At 39.8% G+C, this 21,052-nt stretch overlaps 1 protein-coding gene across 7 annotated transcripts in view; it reads right to left on the bottom strand.

Annotated features, from left to right (window-relative positions):
- The window catches only part of SBF2 (SET binding factor 2), a 282,365-nt gene extending 262,523 nt beyond the window's left edge, over positions 1-19,842 (bottom strand). For 3 of the 7 annotated variants that reach the window (XM_075502153.1, XM_075502157.1, XM_075502154.1), the window contains exon 1: positions 19,033-19,250. In XM_075502153.1, the coding sequence (XP_075358268.1) occupies positions 19,033-19,087 (55 nt within the window). In that variant the 5' untranslated portion in view covers positions 19,088-19,250. Of the gene's footprint in view, positions 1-19,032 lie in introns of all 7 variants that reach the window. The other 4 variants (XM_075502156.1, XM_075502158.1, XM_075502159.1 and 1 more) reach the window with 2 other exon arrangements.
- Between the last annotated feature and the right edge of the window lie 1,210 nt (positions 19,843-21,052).

The following is a 21,052-nucleotide window of genomic DNA, read 5'->3' as shown; positions in this document are numbered from 1 at the left end:
AACGTATAAATCTTAAACAGAAGGTTAAAAAAAAGAAAATCTTAAATGTAAGATGATTTCAGATGCTATGAAACAGACCTATGCAATCTAGACTTCATGTCTAGACTATATGAGGAGCAGTGACTATCCATATACAAAACCATTTGCTTACAATTTGAAAATTGAAGTTAGATTTCACAAGTTCCAGCAAAAGAAGCTAAATGAGGTGCACCCATGAAAAGTTTGAGGTCTGTTGGTGGGGGGACAAGGCCAAGGGAAAGAAGCAGCGAAAAAGAACAGCTGGTTTTGGTGGAAAGCATTTTGGTTTTGTTTTCCCACTGACCTTCTAAACTGTAAATCTTTAGCCAAAACTAAATTTGTTGACATGACTGTAGTAACGTACTAAGATGAAGGCATTTAATATGGATATTATTTCAGACCTATCCAACATGGAAAACAGATATTTCTTAAGGAATTATTATCTCAGAAAACGCTATGGGTACTATTACACAAATATTTTCTTATACTTTTTCAAAAAGGGAATTAAGGATAAGACCCCTTTACCTATGCAGACTGTATTCCCCACATGGCAACTCCCACAGTGGAGACCCTATGCAGAGAAATCCTCCAAGACAGGTTCCTTCAGTTGTTTCACTGTACTATCCCATTGACAGAGCAGGATTTGCCTTGGGCTGCACTGACAAGATCTACAGACCTCTCCATATCAGAACAACAAGTTTTGTTGTGACAGAGCAGTATTTTTTCCCTGAACTTGAGGATTTGGGCTTCATGTCTGGTTAATGACTGAAAAGGCACAAGCTTGTATTCTGGTTTACAAGTTCTTTATGTCTTCTTACCAAATAATACAAAGCGTAAGTAAGTCATCATCAACACTGGAGTAAAACAGAACATGGAGCATTATGACAGTGTTCACATCAAATAAAGAGTCCTTTGCATCTTCTCACACATAGTAATTACATATTTCATGTTCCAAAATACTATCTTACACAGAGCAGCTGAAAATGCAGAATGTTTATTCTCAAGCTCAATTCTGACATGTTTGGATCTCAGCTGTTTCATTACACTCATTTTTTCCCCAGAACTCAAAGTGATGATTTGGTACACAGTAAAGCATCCAAATGCTTTGTAAAGGATGTTCTGCTACTTCTTTGTCATCAAATGTGCACATGAAGGATTACAGTAAAATTAAGCAAGAAATAAAATGCACATCTGTGTAAAAGACATAGCAGTGAAAAAGCAGTCCCTTCTTCAAGCCAAGAAACCAGAAGCCAAAATAAGCATGCTTTACCATATGCATCTTTCTTTACAATAAACAGAAGAATCCTTCATAAATAACATTCTTTATACAGAAGGTAAATGTACTTTCTGAAATTTTAAAGGTGAATGTTAACAAAGCTTTAAGTCTACGTTAAGTTTAGATGTAGTGTGGTTTGTTGTTTTCAATACCAGAAAGATACTCCACAGAAACAGCGAAGCGTAACTTGTTGAAGTTGGTATGATGCATGTTCAAGTAAAACAATCATCACTTCTAAAAGCATTTCCAGGTTGGGTAGTTGACCAATAAGAGAAATATTTCCATAACATCAAAAAACACATTGATCTTTAGTAAAAAGCACATGCTTGGAATCAAAGGAAATACATACTTGACCCAAAACTTATTTGAAAGATACACATTTCCTGCTAAATTGCAACATCAGTGTAGCTTAATGCTGCTTTACACTGGACACACTGTCACTCTAGAGCTAGGGAATTATCATGACCTCCAAAAATTTAAAATTAGTTTTGAATAGTATTTGCCAACTATGTTAAAAATGAACATCTCTAAGTTCAAGATATTCTTGCTATACGTGATCACAGCTCATTTGAAATTTTCAACACAGTGCCTATGAACTACAACATAGTTCAGGCAGTAGAGACAGATAAATCCCTTCTGTCTTCACTTCCTTGTTTCGAAAGCAGTATCTTCAGACACATCTGTCATTTGTCCCAAATCAAAATAATCCTCAAGTCTGAAATCTGTAAAGACAGAATCATCCTCGTAAGGGCCTTTTTGATAGCCCACACTGTGACAGTGCTGTAGAGATACCATGCACCTCATTTCTCCAACTGCATCACATTAGCCTTAAATCAAGTGTTTATGTGTAGTTCCATATCACACATCACTGCAAATTCCTGTTTCGTAGCTTGCTCAAGCTACCCACATCTAAACTCCAATCTGTAAATAAAATTTAGCACATCTCAACATGCAAGATGTTTGCTCTGAAATTCAATTCCTCCTGATCTATTTTTCAATCCTCTGTAATAAGAATCTGCCTCAACTTCCAAGCCCTTTAGTTATCTCTCCACTAGCATCACAGGATTCTTCCTCTGTACACTGCATACTTGCTCTCTAAAAAGACAAAGTTTATAATCTCTCAGGTCCTCTTCCAGTGCCCTTTTTCATTCCTGACTGTTATTTAAAATAGCATTTTTCTATAATGCTTCCTGCCTCTAAGCATTTACAGAGCCACACTCCTTTACTGAGAGGAACTGGAACGTGGAGCTGTACAGGCTCACACCCCAGCAGACATCAGTTATACCTATCACATCATCAAACTTCCTGACAGCATACTTTATTTAACACTTACAGCATTCTGTGACTGCAAGGTCACCTCAACCGTCTACTAGAATATCATCTTCCCCCCAACATCATAGCAACTGCTGCATTCCTTCTGGTAATAAGATGCACAATGAAAGTCCATATAGAATTTTAGACAGTGCCCTCCTCACCTGCATTCACATACATATGCCCTTAATTATCTTTTAACACCAGACTACAAAGAAAAACAACACAGGTCAATCTGTTCACTCAATCCTTAACATCAATTTTGTACTGTACATATATTTTTGCATTGATAAAGGAAATTTTAAAGCATTTTTTCTACTCAAAGCATAAGTATTAGCAACGCATAAAGGATGAAGGAGCAACTTTTTCTTTTCCCCAGAACTAACCAGCTGCTAAGATTTAGGGGTTTTGTGGTTTTTGTTTTTGTTTTTTTTTTTTTTTTTTAAGTTTGCATGCCATTGCTCACCTACAGGTGATGAGGAGTGATGAGTCATTTGGGAGTTTCCCACCCTGTATATTTCCTGTGGTTCCAATAGGCTAAAACAATTAAATAATATTTTGATCTTACCAAGCACAATTTTTACATAACAGCTGTATAAACGCATGTTAACAATAAAATGTCTGAGCACATTCAATATTTCCCTCATACAAAACATTTTCAGAACACAGATGATAAATGAAGCTTTACAAAGAAGAATGATTCACATATCCTGGTAGGCCAAATATTTTGTCTGGACTGACTATAGACTAAAAACACAGCAAAAACAAAGAGTTTCCAGTAAGTGTGAGCATATCTTATGGCCCATACGTATTTAGCAAAAATTAGCTCCTTACCCACTTGCTAGAATGGCATTAATGCCAATGTTCAGGCTGGTCATCATTTCTACCAACTAAACCCCACACAAGTACGTGCAAGCCAGTATTGTAAAGCAATATAAGATGATCTCAAGAGAGTTTGACCCCACATGCTCAGACACGTTTTGCTCTGCATTCTCCAGTACTCCATAAGCTGGGGATGTGGGGGGGCATGAGCAAGGCTCTGCAGTTATTGGCCTTCTCTCATGCTAGAATTTCAAAGAACTGGTGTGCCACCATTCAAACATCTCCGAGTTACCCACCAACAGCCCCACACAGCCTTACAGGAGTGCTCTGCTGCCTAAAGATAAGAGGACTTACCTGGAGAACCTTTTAAGAGAATAAACTGGAACAGAGATTGAGTAGAATGATTTTCAGGTCAAAATAATGATAGCCCAGAACAACAGGATCAAGTAAATAGCCACAGAATGCAATTCCATCAATGCTTACTTCATTTAAACCAAATGGAAACAAATACATCCCAGTGATCACACTTACACAAGGGCAAATGCAAGCAGATTGCCACAGTAGTCAAAATCATCTCATGATGTCATCTTACTAAACTACTGCAGGACAAGCTTTGTTCTTCACAGCTGCAGAAAAGTTCCAAACAATATGTTTAGCTTCCAAACCAAGAACAAAAAGAATGGGTCTACTTCAAAAAGGCAATCAAAATTAACACCATTGTTTGAAACATCCACAAATGTCCACAAGTTAAACATTATTTGTTTGTGTTCTGGCTTTCAAAGGTTAATAGTTTATTTCATTCCCTCCTCCCCTAAGAATGCAGCTGCCAGAGTGACTTAAATTAAGTGGGAATCAACACAAAGAATGTAGTCCTTTATAAAAGATGCTGAAAAATATATTTATTTTATTATAAATCTACACACATGAACTTTGAAATATCAGAAGGGTTACTGTGTATTCATATTTCTTCTAACACTAGTAGTCAGTTCTTCACTAAAGCTGAACTTTGTATCATGCAAATTACATTTTGTCCACGTAACATAAGATTATTTCACCTGATCTCTAAGCATAGTTAAACAAGTACTGCAAATGCTGTTACTTAGGTGACTAAAATGAAAAAACATCAACAAATAGAAAGGACTAAAATAAATATAAATTCGTAATTGTAAACAATTAGTATGTTCTTTCAGGTTTTTTAGATAATTCTTTTAAAACTGTAATGCAAGAATAAAGTATGACTCCCTGCCCACGTGCTAAAGCACCTATTGCCTTACTGCCATCTCCCGCCCCATAAATAAGCTACACTGCCAAGATTTTACACATCAAAATGCATTTCCAGTATATGCACCAGTAGCAGTAAAAATAATTAAAAAAAAAAAATCCTCAATTCATACTTTGCAATTGTAAGAAACTTAAGGAACTGGTTGTTTGAAATTAGACCATAACTGAAGAAAACAGAGCTGCATCCATGTCCTAGCAAACAATTAAATGCCACTGGACTATGAGCCTGTAATAAATTAATAGAACATAATTAGAATAGAACAGAGAACCTCTCCCTTCTGAGGTTGTGGCAGGCCCAGAATATTAACTGGAGCATACTACAGTGTGTCTATTACAAAGGAAAGCAGATATTCTTTTAAGTGACAGTAAATCATGTTCTTGCAAGTAAGAATGCTACTTTCAGATAGGTTTCCTACAGAAGTAAGGTGTACATGATCAATTGCCTTTAACCCAAATTAATATCGTCCAGTGACCCTGATTTGAAAAAAAGTTAGTATTCAAGACACCCTGCTGCTTGTCCAGTAGGAGCACTACTAGGGACATTCAAGACAAAAGACAAAAATGTGCAGAAAGATGCCACTAGTTCTGTGGTTTATGAAATAATTCACTAACTTGTTTCTCCAAGTACCCTGACTCTTAAAGTATAGCCCTATTTAAACATACCACAAAGCACCTCAAATTTAATATGCCTAGGAACATCAACTGAATATACTTTCTGCAAATTTACTCACTACACCCATTCAATCATATTTACAGCAGCATTAATTCTATCTCCAAGCTATGATATGTAAGTCATTATGGGTTCAATGCTCAGTTTTTGTTTTGGGGTATTTTTTGTTTTCTTTTTGATTAAAGTCACTGCAGGCTGAAATACAAACATAGCTGAAGCTGTTCTTTTTTAATATATATATAAGCATATATACACACATATTTTTTTATATATACACACATAAATTATTAATTACTTTCAGAAAATGCAAATAATAACCACGTTAGATGACAAGATAAGAATTCAAAGTGATCTTGAAAGACTGGAAAAAGTTACGAAAAAAAGTTAGAGTATGACTAAGGAGAACTGCAAAGCTGCAGATTTAGGTCAGAACAGCTGATTGCACATATATGGGATGGCCAAATAGTCACCAGTTTGGTTAAAAGGGATGTAGAGGTTAAAGCAGACCACAAAGTGACCTTCAGTGTTGTGATGTTGAAAAATAAATTTAAAAAAAAAAAAAAAAAAAAGAAGAGTGATGTCTACATATGGAATTGCCTGCAAAACCAGCAAATAACAGTCTCACTCTTAGTTTTGGTAAAATGTCATGTAAGTTACCACATCCACTTTGGTCACCACACTTCAAGGAGAATAGTAATAACAGGCCTAAAACTGTACCAAAACCCACTTGAGTCAAACACTATGAAAACCCTTCTAAAAGTCAGTCAGAGAAGCACTGGAATAGACTGACAAAGCAGGTTGTGAAAGTGCTGTTATTGAGGGGTTTTAAGAATGAGTTAAACAAACATCCACACCGACCAGCAGAGCCTACAGCTAATTGTGCCTTGGGGGAGAAGAATGAACCAGGTGATTCCTGGAGGTCCTGTTCAGTCTTTCTTAAGATTCAGGACTACAGAAACCAGGGCTGAACAGGACCTCTGGGATTCACCTAATCCATTGTTGTCCCCTAAACTGCAAGTCCCAACACCGCAATGTTTTCTGGTGGTTTCTTTTTCCCGCTGCAATTCCATACTGTTTATTTCTGAGTTTACTGTTACCATTATCACCAGATACTAAGCTGATGTTTACAGAGAACTGTCCCAACAAATTCCAAGAACTTTTTCATTAAGTCACAATAGCTAAATTAGACATCATTGTTGTGAATGTATGTTAGGACCATCTTTTCTCACCACCGCTTGTACTTTAGCTTGTATTTATCAGTACTGCATTTCATTCAAAATTTTAACATCTAGTCCCTCAGTATCATGAGCTCTTTCTGGAGCGCTTCACCATAAGCTTTACATTCAGCTATCCCAAATGAATTTTTTTTTTTTTTAATCATTTGGAAGTCTCATCCCTTAACTATTCCACCTCTCTTTTTACCAGATATTTACAAGTTGAACAAAAAAGGTCTGCAAAACTAACTTTGGGAGTCCATGCTACCAACTTTGCCTATGAATAGTGACCACTTACTTCTATCCTTTCATCTACTCATAATTCTTGAGACTCTTACCATTTAACCAGCAACAGCTTAGATCCTTTAAAAAGCCGCAGATACAAAAATTTGCTGAAAATTAAGATTGGCAAGACAATATTGACAAAATCTTTATCCATCTGCCGTAAAAACTGTAAAAAGCATATGATGCTTTGTATAACTATATTAAGATTACTATAGTCCAAATCTCTTCTTGGTAACTGTCAAATACATAAGAATAAAAAAGATTCAGAGCCTTCATAAAACCATAAATCAAATAAATCTAATAAAACATGTAAGTTCATGTTTTGTTCTCTGCAAATGTGTTTTCGAACCTTTAGAAAGCACAGTTAATATTAGGTAGGGAGTACATACCAGAGTTAGTAAGTAATTAGGGATTCCTACTGCTCAATAACTACTGCTCATTTCTAGACTTCATACGGAGATTTTTTTAAAAGTTAGACATTTCTATATCAGATTTTTTCACAGAAGCCATATGCTCGTCCTTTTGGGGTTGGGGAGGGTTGAAGAGTTTTGCAGAATAATAACTCTTGCTACAAAACCTGTGTAGTTTGACAGAAAACAGCAAAAAATCAGATACCTGGATAAAGTTGATTATCAAAACATGAGGACGCATAACAGAAACTGATCAGAATATCTGATCAATTTTCATATTCTGTTGAAATATTTATGCTTGGGGTTTTTTTTTCAACCCAAAGAAGAATGAGTAAAATTAGTCTTTATAAAACAGGAACTGATTTTTAATTCAGAATTATGTGCTGCAGTTCAAGAGTCTTCTGCTTCAGGATTTCAAAGTATTTTATTAGTAGTCATGACCTAAGTTTTACAAGAAACCTGAAACAAGAAAAATTACTGGTTTTGGGGGGGGACAGGACAGGGAAGGGAAGGAGGAAAAAGGTTAGCAATGGGAGACAATGCAACCCACAAACTTTATTATAACTTTAAGCACATTGGCCGAGAATAAATAGAACACACACAAGATAAAAGAACACACACAACACACACACATAACAAAGAAAAATATGAGTTGTGCCATTTTTATTTTTCAACATCCTATCTTTAGCCTTCACAACTTTGGGAAAGGGAACATCTTCAAGGTCACTTCCATGAGACATACAAGACTATGGGTCCAGTCCAAGTTAACACTATTATTATTATTATTACTTTTATATAAATCTTACCTGTGGGTTTTCTAACGTCAAATAATGGTAAGTATATTATCAAGAAAACAACAGATTATGAAAACAATAGTCTTCTGAGAGTTGCGCCTCTAAAATGCTATCTCATTGTAACAAGGAACAATCCTCATTTTTGTTAGAATGTATGTAGTATGGATGTAAATTGTTACCTTCTGTCTTGTACTAGGCTACTAAGAAGAAGAGCAGCTACGACTATCAATGACTATGTCTAGAAACTAGACCAGTGAAGCCACATGTTCTTGAACTGCAATTTTCTAAAAATGGGCCATTTACTAAAAAACTGGACCATATTTTCTTAAAAGAAGAAAAAAGGAAAAAAAATAAACCTATAAGCAAACACATAAACAAACCATTTTCTTTTAAAAATGCAAAAACATCTCACAAGGTCAGAAAGGTAGAATGTGTGTTTTCTGGATACTTTTCAAGACAACTCTCTCTCAAAAAATAAAATGCTTCAGTGACAGTCTTGCCTCTTCCAAAAAGATGCCATGTGGCAAAAGAGAACAAAATAATAAAAACAGCCTCCACAAGGATATTTTGTTAAATACGTATGATCTCATCTTTCTTCATAACAAACACTATAAACAAAATATTTGGAAAACACAGTACTGAAACAACAACCTTACAAAAGCATCACTACTTGAATCAGCACTGTTTACTCAGTGGCAAACCTGGTATCATTATTTATGCAGATTAATCAAACAGGAAAGAGAATCTTTTGAAAGAAGAGTTTTGAATTCCAAATCACAAACATGTGGCTCTCTATGGTTTTGTTTTCTTTTCAGTTGCCTGTAACTGAAAAAACATGACACTTGCTTTGGCTGTCCTGCTGAATTATAATGCCATCACAGCTGACACACCACAGCTTTGACACTCGAGTCCTAGTACAACCTACTGAGATGGTTTGGGATGTTCTAGTTCTTTTTGCTCCTTCTCTGCTGGAAACGATCAGCCCCTCAGAGCTGGAAAAAGGGAGCATGTGCCCCATGCCTCAATCATGTCAATAAAAATCCAGGTGTCACAGCTTAAAGAATGTTCACTGGCAGCTTGAGTCAAAACCTCAGCTCATTAGTGGAACTAGCAAGGAACTGGCACACGCATCTAAAATTACTGTAGGGGCAGTTGCCTCCAACTAAAAGGCAAATCTGAGACTTCCACAGGCATTATCTCAACCCACTTTGCTAAAGTGGACCAGAATTTGTTGCTTAAAATAAGCACTTACATTTTAGCAACTATAAAATATCTAGAGAGGAAACTTAATTCCCTGCAGCACTTTGAACACTTAGAACTTGCATGAATTTCTCAACACAAACTCTGAACTCTGACTATTTATTACCACAGAAGACATCATTTTATTCTGTGCATACATCCTGTTATCTTATCTGTTTTGGAAATACTATTAAAAGCATCCATTCCAAACCTCAGGCTTTCTACCATTGCTAAAACTTGCTGACCATGAGAAAGACACACTAATTAGTTTCCTATTTCGCAAAAGCAAGTAGCTCCTCAAAAGCATAAAATAAAAATAATTCATTAATTACATTTCTAAGAAATGTGGGGTAAATCCCAAAGTCGAAGGCAATGCTCAGGCAGCAGCTCTTCCCTCCCTTAACTGGGAATTCCAACTAGTTCCTCAGTTGCAGTCAGGCACAACTTACGGCTCAGCCAGAGGCCCCAGGCTAAGCTACTTTACAAAAAGCAAGTTCTGCCTAGAAGCCCACCAGCAACCATACCAGTCACAGCACGAGGAATTTCCAGGACCCACTGCTTTATCAAATGAGCAGTGACCTCCTGAACTGCACAAAAGCCATCTCCAGAGTGTACTATCACTGTTCAAAGCTCAGAAAGAAGAGGATATCAAGGGCAAATCCAGATCCTTCTACTAGACACAATGAATTCAATAACAATTTTCAATCAACCACATCAGCATCTGCTACCAGCTCTTACAGGATCAGTATTGAGAGCTGTGTCCATCACTAAACAAAAAACAGTGAAGAAAAGAATTCTCACAGACTGAAGGTTCTAAGAACTCCCAATCTGAAAGAGACCAGAAATAACATTAAATTACCAATATGGAAAAAAATGTGGGTTTAAATCTGTGTTTTAGGAAGGAAAAGTATAATCAATTTTCCTTTGAAATTGTATTTTAGAAATTCTAAGTTCTTTTAGAAATTAGAAATTCTAAGTTCTTTTTAGAAATTAAAATCTTTTAGAATTTCTTTTAGAAATTCTAAGTTCTAAAAATATGAAACCTACTTCTCTCTTCACAAGGTACCAATCAAGAAGAAAGAAAACTGAAATCCTCCTGTAACTTCTACTAGAATGATTTGCGTTAATCTTAGTTTTAAAATAGCATGTACTAACAATATAGAACAGTAACAGCTTAGTCATTCCACAAGCTTCATAAAACTACTATATATTTTTCTGGGAAAAGAGACTAATTATGAAGAAACAGCTCTGCAGGAACAAAGCGTGTGGCTTAATTTTTTTTATGCAATTGCAATTTGCATTCTTATGAAAAGCAGCCTGTGTAATAGCATTTAAAAACATAGATTTCCTAATTTACCGTTATTTAAAAAGTACAGTATGCCCATCCAACAGTATTTCAAGAATTAAAAGTCCATTACAGTTGTATTTATGACAAGATCACAACTTTGCCCTTTTGAAAAAGTCTTCAGTATTTTGTTAGTCATACAGTCAGCTTACACTTAATGCCACTTGGGAATTATATTTATAGTTCATAGAACAATAGTCACCAAAAAGGACAAGTGTCTGTCTTTGTCCAAAGCACAAATACACATGTTAAATGTACAAATTTAAAATGTGAGATAACAATGCAGTGATCAAGCTAAAAGGTTTATTGTGCTACACCTGGTGCAGTTATAAGAAACTAAGAAGAAACATGAGTGCAATGCTTTTTAGATATGCAAATAGCTAACAGCCATAAGCATCACTAAGGGTGCTCTAACCTCTTATTCTATAACCATGTTCAATTATTTCTTCCTCAGCCAAACTAAATGTACCATCTTAAGTCTCAATGCTTAATATCTGTCTCTAGCTCAATTATTTCAGAAAACTTCACACAAAATACTTTTTCTGTTTCTAAGAAATAAGACTGGGGAAAAGGACTTTTTTGCTTAAACTAAAATTCTAGCAAACACTCTTTTAGGTCCAAAATTTATAGCAGGAATGAAACCTGGCCTTTGTGTTTATGGGATGAGTTGATATTTATTTAAAGATGAAAACCACAAGAAATCAGACTGACTGGACAAGAGGACTTCATCTCAGAAAAACACAGAGTAGATAAAAATGGCTAACCAGAGATTAAGAGAGGGAGAAGGGAGGGAAGGAAGGAGAAAGAAAGAAAGAAAGAAAGAAAGAAAGAAAGAAAGAAAGAAAGAGACACTAAGGTCAGAGATTCTTCTGGGGTAAAGCTAGAAAATCAAACTAGAAGACAGAAAGAATTTTAAAATACCAGAATGTGTCAAAAAGTAAGCAGGGAGAGTGGCCACTGTCTTACAGAGCAAGGGTTCCCAAACCACATCGAAGCGATATGCAGACCATTACAGAGCCTGAAGGGGATGTTGCCAACCAACAACACTCAATAGTCCTGGCATCAATATTTATGACATCTGGCAAAAGTAGCTCAACGAAACCTATTTCCCAAAGCACAATTTTCCACAAATGAAGTGAAGATTCTAGAAAGAAGAGTCATCATTCCTTTGCATCCACAAGTATCTGAGAAATCCTCTGCCAGAATGCCTCATCTTCCTTCCAGTTACTATTCCATTAGACTCAACGTATAAGTCTACCATTTAAAAAGCCGTTTCCAATCTTGCTGAAGACCTATCCAAGTGTCAGATAGTGAATTTTCTGGGTTTTGCATTTTTAAATCCTAGGAAACAACATACGAATCACATTAAAAGGACATTATTCCTACTTTTTTTTTCCTCCCCTTCCCCCCCACCCCACCCCAAATTTCTGAGTGATTGATTTCGTAGCCCCAGTAACATTTCTTTGTCTCTTTTTATCCGCTGAGGTCTCCCAGGGTCCAATGCACTTTTGCATGCAGCTGTCCTGAATCTGTATCCAGAATTATGACGGTTTTGTATTTTCTGTATATTAGTATTCCTCTACTACAGCTACACAAAACCTCAGACTGTACTAACTGTCACCAACTACTGGTTTTGGCTGCAGTACTAAGAGTGTTACCTATGTCCAGTTTAGTGGAAATTTTGTGATTAGTTACTTTGTTGTTACCTTGAGCACAAGACTACTACAAAGTAAACAAAGAATTCAAACTGTGCTCAATGATTCCATTTTTTCATATCATACAATTTGCAGAGACTGAAAATTGAGAATTGTAAACATTAGAGACATAAAATCATGATGTATCTAGTCACTAACAGATAAGCAATAACAAGCATGTTCTTGGCTCAGTGAGCAGGGATTTAGCTGCCAAATCCCAATCAACACTAATTAGATTGTCCTTGACTTCAGAATATACCATTGACACCAAAGGAATAATTTATTTCAACAAATACCTATAACTGGAATACAATTAACAAAACACCAACCAGAAGAAAATTAATCTCATCAGTAATGAGAGTGTTATTGTTAGAAATAATTTTTTTCACTATATAAGCAAGGAGCCTAAAAATCTCATGCTACTGCAAAGGAGGAGTAAAAGAAGAGATGAATCAAAGGAAGACTTCCTAACTACCAGTCTGTATTTGTAAGATACAACTTTCACTGAGGTTTATCAAGGTTGAACAGCGAATCTACTGTTCCACATTTTATAATGATTCCACAGCGACTGTGGTTTTCCTTTGTTTTTCACTTTGTAAGTACCAGTACCTGGAGAGGTAGCTGGTATTTTAAATTCATGTCAGTGAACTACCATAGCAGTATAATTATCTTCCTCAGTGTTATAAGATAAGGCTATTATGTTTGTGATATTGGAGGAGTTAAATGTCATTCTCATTGTCCCCCCACTGAGAAATATGCTTGTGGTTATAGAAGGCCAGTGCTTAAATAGTATTCAGGCTTGCGTAACAACCTGTTTTTCATGAACATGCTGCAGGAAAAGTGCCTTTTTGTTAGATAATCCACAAAGTTAATCCAGGACAGAAAAGGGGAGAGAGAGTTTCTTTACTGCAATTTAGTCTTAAAATATCCCTAAAGATATGAAATGCTACTTCCCTCAACAGAATCTATGTCCTCACATTTTAAAACAAATGAAGATAGGTTACAGAATAAACATTCAGCCTCCATGAATGTCTTGATTTAAACTGAAAGGCTTAAAAAAAATGTATTTTTATTGCTGTATTGTTATTATGACAACAAGATCGAGTGAGCAAAGAGTTTCAAATCCAAGTTCTTCAGAGATATTCATTAGCAGACATTTGAGGGCAAGAAGAGTTATACCGATCTGTATTGATTTTAAGATTTCTCCAAAATATAGTGAATCCATAAATCAAAATAACAATAATTTTTTTAGTCAACATTATATATCAGAAGAAACTGCTTGAATACCTTTTAGAAAGACATGCTACCAACAAAATACTGGTGGTGCTGGGTTTTTTTCCTCCAAGCAGATTTTCAAGATAGCCTTAGCTCACAAAAAAAGCCCCAACACCCCACCCCCCCGCAAAAAAAAAAAAAAAAAAAAAAAAAAAAAACAAAAAAAACACCAAAAAACACCAACACACGCAAGGGAAATATTATTTTCTCATTCTGTTTCAGCGTGGTATTGTGGAGACTGTTGTATTTGAAAACTAAACTGGGCAAGGACAAGGTTTGTAGAAAGAGATAATTTCTTATACCAGAGCAACTAATTTGTTTGGAAAAGTTTTCAGGCACCCACGCCCTTCTCCAGGCATAGCCAACTACAGTAATCTCTTACCAATACACAGTTACTTACATATCTGCATTCTGCTTCAGTTCTGATAGTACACATGATGTTTCATTAAATTACAGCTACAAGAATCCTTCTGCCACAAAAAGAAAGATTTCGGTTTTGTTGGCTTTTTTTTTTTCCTCTTTGAGATTTCCCTAAATTGCACTTGAATCAAATTAAGCCACAGCTCAGATAAGACAGCCACTGAAGTAACAGCTGGATTCCCTTATTTTTCTGCATTTTGTTTTACAGAGATTGCATACCAAGACACTAAGAAATCATCCACTCCTTATACACACACTAGCCCAGAGGAATGCCCAACTATGAATATACAACAAATACACCAAAAAATCCTCATGATATTATGTGCTATTTACCCCTCAAAATGAAAAGAATATTCTTCACAGGCAAAATCTGCCCACAGAAAAAATAAAAGAATCAGACAACTGCATTTAAGAACCTCTCCCACTCTATCATCAATCACTCATCTAGTTTCAAAATCCACCAAGATATGAAGCTATGTTAGACAAGAAAGGCTTCCCTGAAAAGAAGTTGATAAAAATCAGAACAGAAACAACCACAACAGAGCCCATACATGTTATATCAGCATTTATCAGTTACGACAACAGCCAAATAAAACTGCTGTACTGTTGCAAGCCTTCTGTCATACACATTGCAACTGCATACACAAGCAAGAACAAAAAACATTAGTCTGTCTTCTTACAGCGAACAAGTCTCACAGAAAACATTCGCTCCATCTCACAGGTTTTCAGAGTTAACTGCTGGGTACACAATAGCATCCTAGAGCAAAGCCATTATGGGTGTATAGGCAAATTAATCAAATCCAGTATTTAGTTCTCTCTTTTTTAACCTTACCTTTTAGTTGCTGAGCTAAGGAAGACACAAAATGTTCTCTCTTTTACCTTTTTCAAGCACCACCATATGTAAATTCCAGGGATAAATTTATGATTATGGCTTATACCAGCAAAAACAAAACCAAACCAAACAAAAAGGCATTTTCTCATGCATTTCTGTGATCTTTGCAAACATCTGTGTTCCTCCTAAATCACATCCACGTTCCATTATGCAAACATATTAAATCAGAATTTTTGGTGAAGCACATCAAACACGCTTCAAAATCCATGGAAAAAGAAAATGGATATACAGTAAGGTCTTCTGGGATTTTCTCTAGCTTTTAACCCAGAGTGCCTACATTTTCTAGCACCTTTGTTCCCTTCAGAGACTTCTGTAAATGCCTTTTGTAGCAAGTTACATAACAGCTTTATATTGTGCTGATATGTTGGAGAAAAGTGTGATTATCTACCTTACCAAAAGTTCAGCTGAATGCAAAGTAAACATAGCAAAGCAATCAACCTTGGTGTATCACTGAAATCCTTCACATTTCCACTGTTTGAACAAAAACAAGGGTTTTTATTAAGTCTGGGGGATTTATTTACGAACATGAACTTCCAATAGGAGCTACTGCTATTGCAGTTCTTTGTAGTGGATCAGAACGAGTTTTTAAAATACACAACAGCAATTAAAACTATGATATATTTAAGCTTACTTTTATGGTGAAAGATATAGACTAAGGAATTCTTAAGCAGGAATACAGTCAACTGTACCTGAAATACATAAAAAGCTAAGCGAATCAGATCATCCTTTACAACACAAAGACTCATCCTTAACTTCCTATATGCCTGAAAGTCTACTGACACTTAGGTTGTCAACAGCAAAGCTCACTGTCCACTCAGGTTGAATCTCCATGCATCTTGCCAAGCACGAATAAACTGCCTGTTACCTGAATTATTCAAAGGCACCCATAACTTCCCTAGGAGACTAAGACACCTGACTAACATCTCTGTGCCCAAGGTTCTAGGAGCATTTAAGCTGATATAAATTCAGGCTGTAGTGATCTGTCCTCCTGCATGCTCCTGCTCCTCCTTTATGCTGATACTGACATTCCTCTGACATCCTGGTGAGCCAACTCTGTTTGAAAAATTAGTAGAAAAGTAACCCAGAAAAAAAAATAATGCAGCAACACAGGCAAAATACTCAGCAAGAAAGGTCTTTTTGACAGGTCAGCATCCTGAAGCAAGCTGAAAACGAAAGGAAGATTTAACACAACAGGGATGACAGCACTAGGACTGCAGTAACATCAATTTACATAGGCCTAGACTGGAACAGGAATGAACTTTAAAATGTTTGACCCCCAAAGGATACTCTCTTTGGTTTATTTGAGGACAATAAAAACATTCACATCCCCTTAAGACTGACTATGTTGGATAAAAACTTGTAGCACCAATAACAATAATAAGTTTTTCTGCAACAAGAAAAATCTAGAAATCTGCTCCTAAATTGCACAAGTGCACAAACGCAGCATTTTAGATATTTATAGTGAATGTTTTTGAATAAAGCTAGATAATCTGCACAGGAAAGCAATACCTTTACCACACTATCAGTATATTGCAAATATTGGCACCTGTAAATAAATCCATATAACCCACGTGAAGTCAGAGCAGATGATGGCTGCTATAAAGAGATAGTAGAGGCAGTAGGGCTTTTCTGGGAGAACAGTCATTACTATAAACATCCTTTCTTATTAACTGCAAGTGCATATTATCCAAACTGCTGCTGACATACAGGTTGGGGAAGAGGGGGAAGGTTACAGGATTTTTGTTTGCTTGTTTACACAAAGATATTCCACAGATTATTCCTGAAAAATTCCTATAAAATGTAATTACACTCAACATTAAAATCAACCATATTAAAACCAAGCCAGAACATTGTTGAAGATGGAAAAAAAAATAAAAATAAAAAAAAAAGAACATACTTAAAAATTTAAAAGCTTCACAGGTAGTAAGTCTAAAATCCTATAAATGTTTGTCCCTGCTTTTTAATATAGAAGGAAGCGTAATAAATGCATCAAGAAACTACGACTTTTACAAGAAAAAGAAAGGTCAGTACTCCATGTATTATGGGATCGCATGTGGGGGTAAAGGAATTTGGAAAACAATGCATGCCTAGTCTTCAACAGAATGTTGTTCCTTCAAGCATTTTTAGTATGAAGCATTAAAGTAGCAACGAGTAATTTAAATAATGAAGTCTAAATAGTTACTTTCTGGGCACGACCTTTTCAAATTAAGGTTCTGGTTCTGGAGTTATTTCTGAATCTGCTCAATTTCATCCATGCAAGCAACCCTACTAAACTTAATGAGACAATTTATGTACAGGAGGTTAAACACATACTTAAACACTACAGATGAAGACATTTTACAAATATAAAGCTTTCCAATGTAATCTGTGATTTTATTTCACATGGTGGCTACATCAGATTGACTATACCCTTTAAGAAGGCACCCTGCTTGCTTTGTCTTCTCCTTAAAAGCACCCCTGGATTTTTTGGTTGCTTCTTTGTTTTGATTTAGGCGCTCTACTATTGTTGGGGAAAATGTTCCAAACAGGAGAGGCAAAAGGGAAGGTCTTTATTTTTAACATAAAGTACTCTCCATTTCACATGTCTTATAATTTTGCCACTACAATTAGAACAAGTCTATTTCCAAATGTGGTGGGAAGGGCAACCATGCCGCAATTAATGGAATAATAATACTGGTATAGTAAAATCCAGGAGACCCTTAGCAGTATTTTGTAAGCCACTGTATCTTTAAACACATAATGATTTCTCTGAAAATTATATTTCTTTTAAAAAAAAGAAAGGATCTTACTCTAAAAGTTTATTAGCTACACTTTTAGAATGAACAAATACAGATTACACGCAATTGCTACTTCAAAGAATTACTGAGAATAACAAACTTGAGTGTTGTTTGGTTTATGCATAGTCAAATAAATTAGGGGACATTCAACTGTTTAAAATATTGTTTATTAACAACATACATTCAAAGGATAGTTCTGAAATACCCAGCACAAGCACATACCAGTTGACAATCACTTCATTTTCAAATCAGTTTATACACTGATTTAAGGTCCCTCCAGCAACAAATGTGATATTATAACAGAAAGTTACATAATAGAAATCACTCCCTCTTTATCCACAAAACGATAGCAGATAACACCACTTTCCTTTCACCCGAGCAGCCAGAAAACATCTCGATTCTCTAAGAAAAGCAGCCATTCCTGAAGAGCCTACCGAGTGCCACAGCGCTTGCCCAGGTGTTAGCTGCGGCACCTTTTCAACAGGCGGTAAGCTGTAAGCCCCCAGTCAAAGCGGGTAAAAAGCCCCACTGCTTTCCAAGACCCCTCAGTCTTTGTTCTCCTTTGAGGTCGCGGGTGTACGTGCCTCAGCTAACAGTACAAAGGTGCGGGAATGGCAGCCAGTACCGCCGTTTTCTGCAGAGGCGGCTCGGGCAACAGGCACGCACAAACACCCCCAGCACCCAGCCGGCCTCCGCTGCCTGCCCAGCGGGAGCGGCCGCTTGGGCACCGGCTGTCGGTCGGGGCGGGGGGCCGGTGCTGTGCATGTCCGTGGGCGACATTTTAAGCTGCGCCCGCTTTCGCGAAGAAACCGCTGCCCTTTTGCAGCGACCGGGGCGGTGGGGCAAGGCCGCGGGGTACGCCCCGGCCGGCTGCCGCCCGCCCGGCCCCGCGCCTTGCCCCGCTCACCGACGGAGCCGGGGCAGGGTTAGCGGGGCTGCCAGGTGGGCCGAGGCCACGAGACGGAGACGAGGCCACCACCACGGCCGGAGGTTGCCAGGGCCCGGCCAGCCGGCCGCTGGGCGGTAGAGGAGCCCCTCCGCTCTCCCGCCGGCCCGCTCCGCCTCAGGAAAGGGGGATTAACCCTTCCCTCGCCCCCGCCGGCCGCTGCGCCCCTTCGCGGGGGTGAGGCCGGCCCCGCTGCCCTCAGCCGCCCTCCTCCCCGCGGCCGGACACGCGCCCCGTGTGCGCGGCAGTCTCCTCCTCCTGCGGCCCGACCGGAGGCGGGAGGGGGCCGGGGCCGGGCAGGAACGAGGGGAGGGGGGAAGAGGCCAGGCACCGCGGGGCAGCCCTGCGCGCAGCCACACCTACCTGTCTTCTCGTGGTCATAGCCCACCACGATGAAATAGTCGGCCAGCCTGGCCATGGCTGAGAGGAGCCCGCCTCAGGCCTCACCACCCCTGCTGCGGCGGCGGCGGCGGCTCCCGGGAGGCTCAGCATCCTCCCCTCCGCGCCCGCTGCAAGAGAAGCGGCACCACCTCAGCCATGTTGGAGGCGCGGGCGCGCTCTGCGCCTGCGCGCCGCCGAGACCGCTGCGCCGTGACCCCGCCGGGCTGGGCGTGGGCTGAGGGCTCGCCGGCGGCACGCGGCTGAGGCGGCACGGTCCCGCTGCCCCGGGCCGCCGGCTGTCGTCGGGGGTCACCAGTGCAAACGCTATCGCCTCGCTTCGCAGCCCACCGCGGGCGGGGAGGGCCCGGGCGGGGGACATCCCGTCCCCCGCCCGGGCCTTCCCCGCCCGCGGTGGGCTTTGTCTCCTCGCAGCCTCCCTGTGAAGTACCCACCCAGGGGGCAGGGGGTCCGCGACACTTTTTCCCTTAAAAAAAAAAAACCGTGGAAGGTCCGACCGATCTGCACGCTCGGGAAAACTCGGGTGCCTGAGCGGGACTTCACCTACGCGCCCTCCGCAGGGACCTCTCCTCAGAGAAGCTGCCGGGGAAGGGCATCGCTCCCGCTTAGGCCGTGCGAAAATAAAACCCGGCGGCGAACTAACGCCATCCCCCCCGAGCTCAGCCTCGGGAATCGAGACTTGCGTTTCTAGGATGTTTCCTGTTTACGTTTTGTCCGGGATGTGTGGAACATGCCGCCGTGGGGGAAGTCGGCCCGCGCGGCTGCCGCGGCGCTAACGGCCCCAACGGCAGGGCGCTAACAGCCGCAACGGCGCGGCTCGGCTGGGCTCTGTGGCGCTGCCCGCCGCCCGCCTGACAGGCAGCCGAGTGACGGGGAAGGGATTTCAGCCCCGGCCCTCTCTCACATCAGCAGCGGCGACCTCCGCCGCTGTCCCCAGCGGGCGGGGCAGCGGCGCCCGGAGGAGGCTGCCCTGCCCTGTCCTGCCCTGCCCTGCCCTGCGGGGCGCGGCACTGCTGCCCGATCCTTCCGGCTGCCGCGTCCTCCTGCCCGCTCTGGCCGACGTGGGTGCCCCCTTCCATGCGGGTCGCAGCGCTTGGGGGTCGGAGCCTGGCGGTGGCTTTGGCTGCTAATGGGGGCGACGGCCGGCAGCGCATCGACGTGACCTTCCTGGCCTCCGACGTGCTGGTCTGGGCACACGCGGTGGCTGCTAGGGCGCTCCGCAAGGCAGCGGGGAGATTTCGTGTTGCTATTTATAACGTACAGATGAGGCCGACACCTTTCGAACTCCCACCCTCGAAAGCCCGGCGGGCTTGCCAGCAGTCGCAGAGATGCTGGTGATAAACAGGGTATCTGACAGTACAGCGCTTGGTTAACTGGTGTAGTCTGCCAAAACATTCTGATAAGCTTCCATGTGCGTCCTGTTTGACAGCACAGAGAGAACAAACAACGCGAAGGACATCAGTTGCACTGCAGCTCACTGAGCTGCCGCAGCCGTGGGTACCGTGATGCACATGGAAATGCAGCAAATTCACTGGATTTGCTCCTGACAGTCCACCATCACGAGGGACCCAGCAGACAGTCATTAGCAGTTTCACAGACATTTCTGTTTCAAACATGCAGTTCTTACACCTCCTACTTAGCTGGGACATACCGATGCAGTGTCTTGCTGATAACCCAGAGACAAATTGGTCGACAAGCTTCAACAATCAATTACAGTGTTCTCGCTTGTGCCTTCTCAGCAGAGGGCAGCGATCGAAATCTCGTTGGAGTAATCAGCTTCGCGGCTTAACTGTTTTGAAGTCAGATGCTATGTAGAAAGATCTAAACTTAATAAAATTGCTTGTTAACTTTAGGAGTAAAGAAAAATGCATAATATATACATCAAAAAGATTTAATACACTTTTTGAGAAAGAGATGCACTCTGTGGGGTCAGTCACTTCCTATACTAGGTAGGAGACCTTTCTTAAGTTATGCACAGGCATTT

This window comes from Mycteria americana, chromosome 5 (assembly GCF_035582795.1).
Source record: "Mycteria americana isolate JAX WOST 10 ecotype Jacksonville Zoo and Gardens chromosome 5, USCA_MyAme_1.0, whole genome shotgun sequence".
In the NCBI taxonomy this organism is placed as follows: domain Eukaryota; kingdom Metazoa; phylum Chordata; class Aves; order Ciconiiformes; family Ciconiidae; genus Mycteria; species Mycteria americana.
This window is presented reverse-complemented; position numbering and strand designations above follow the sequence as displayed.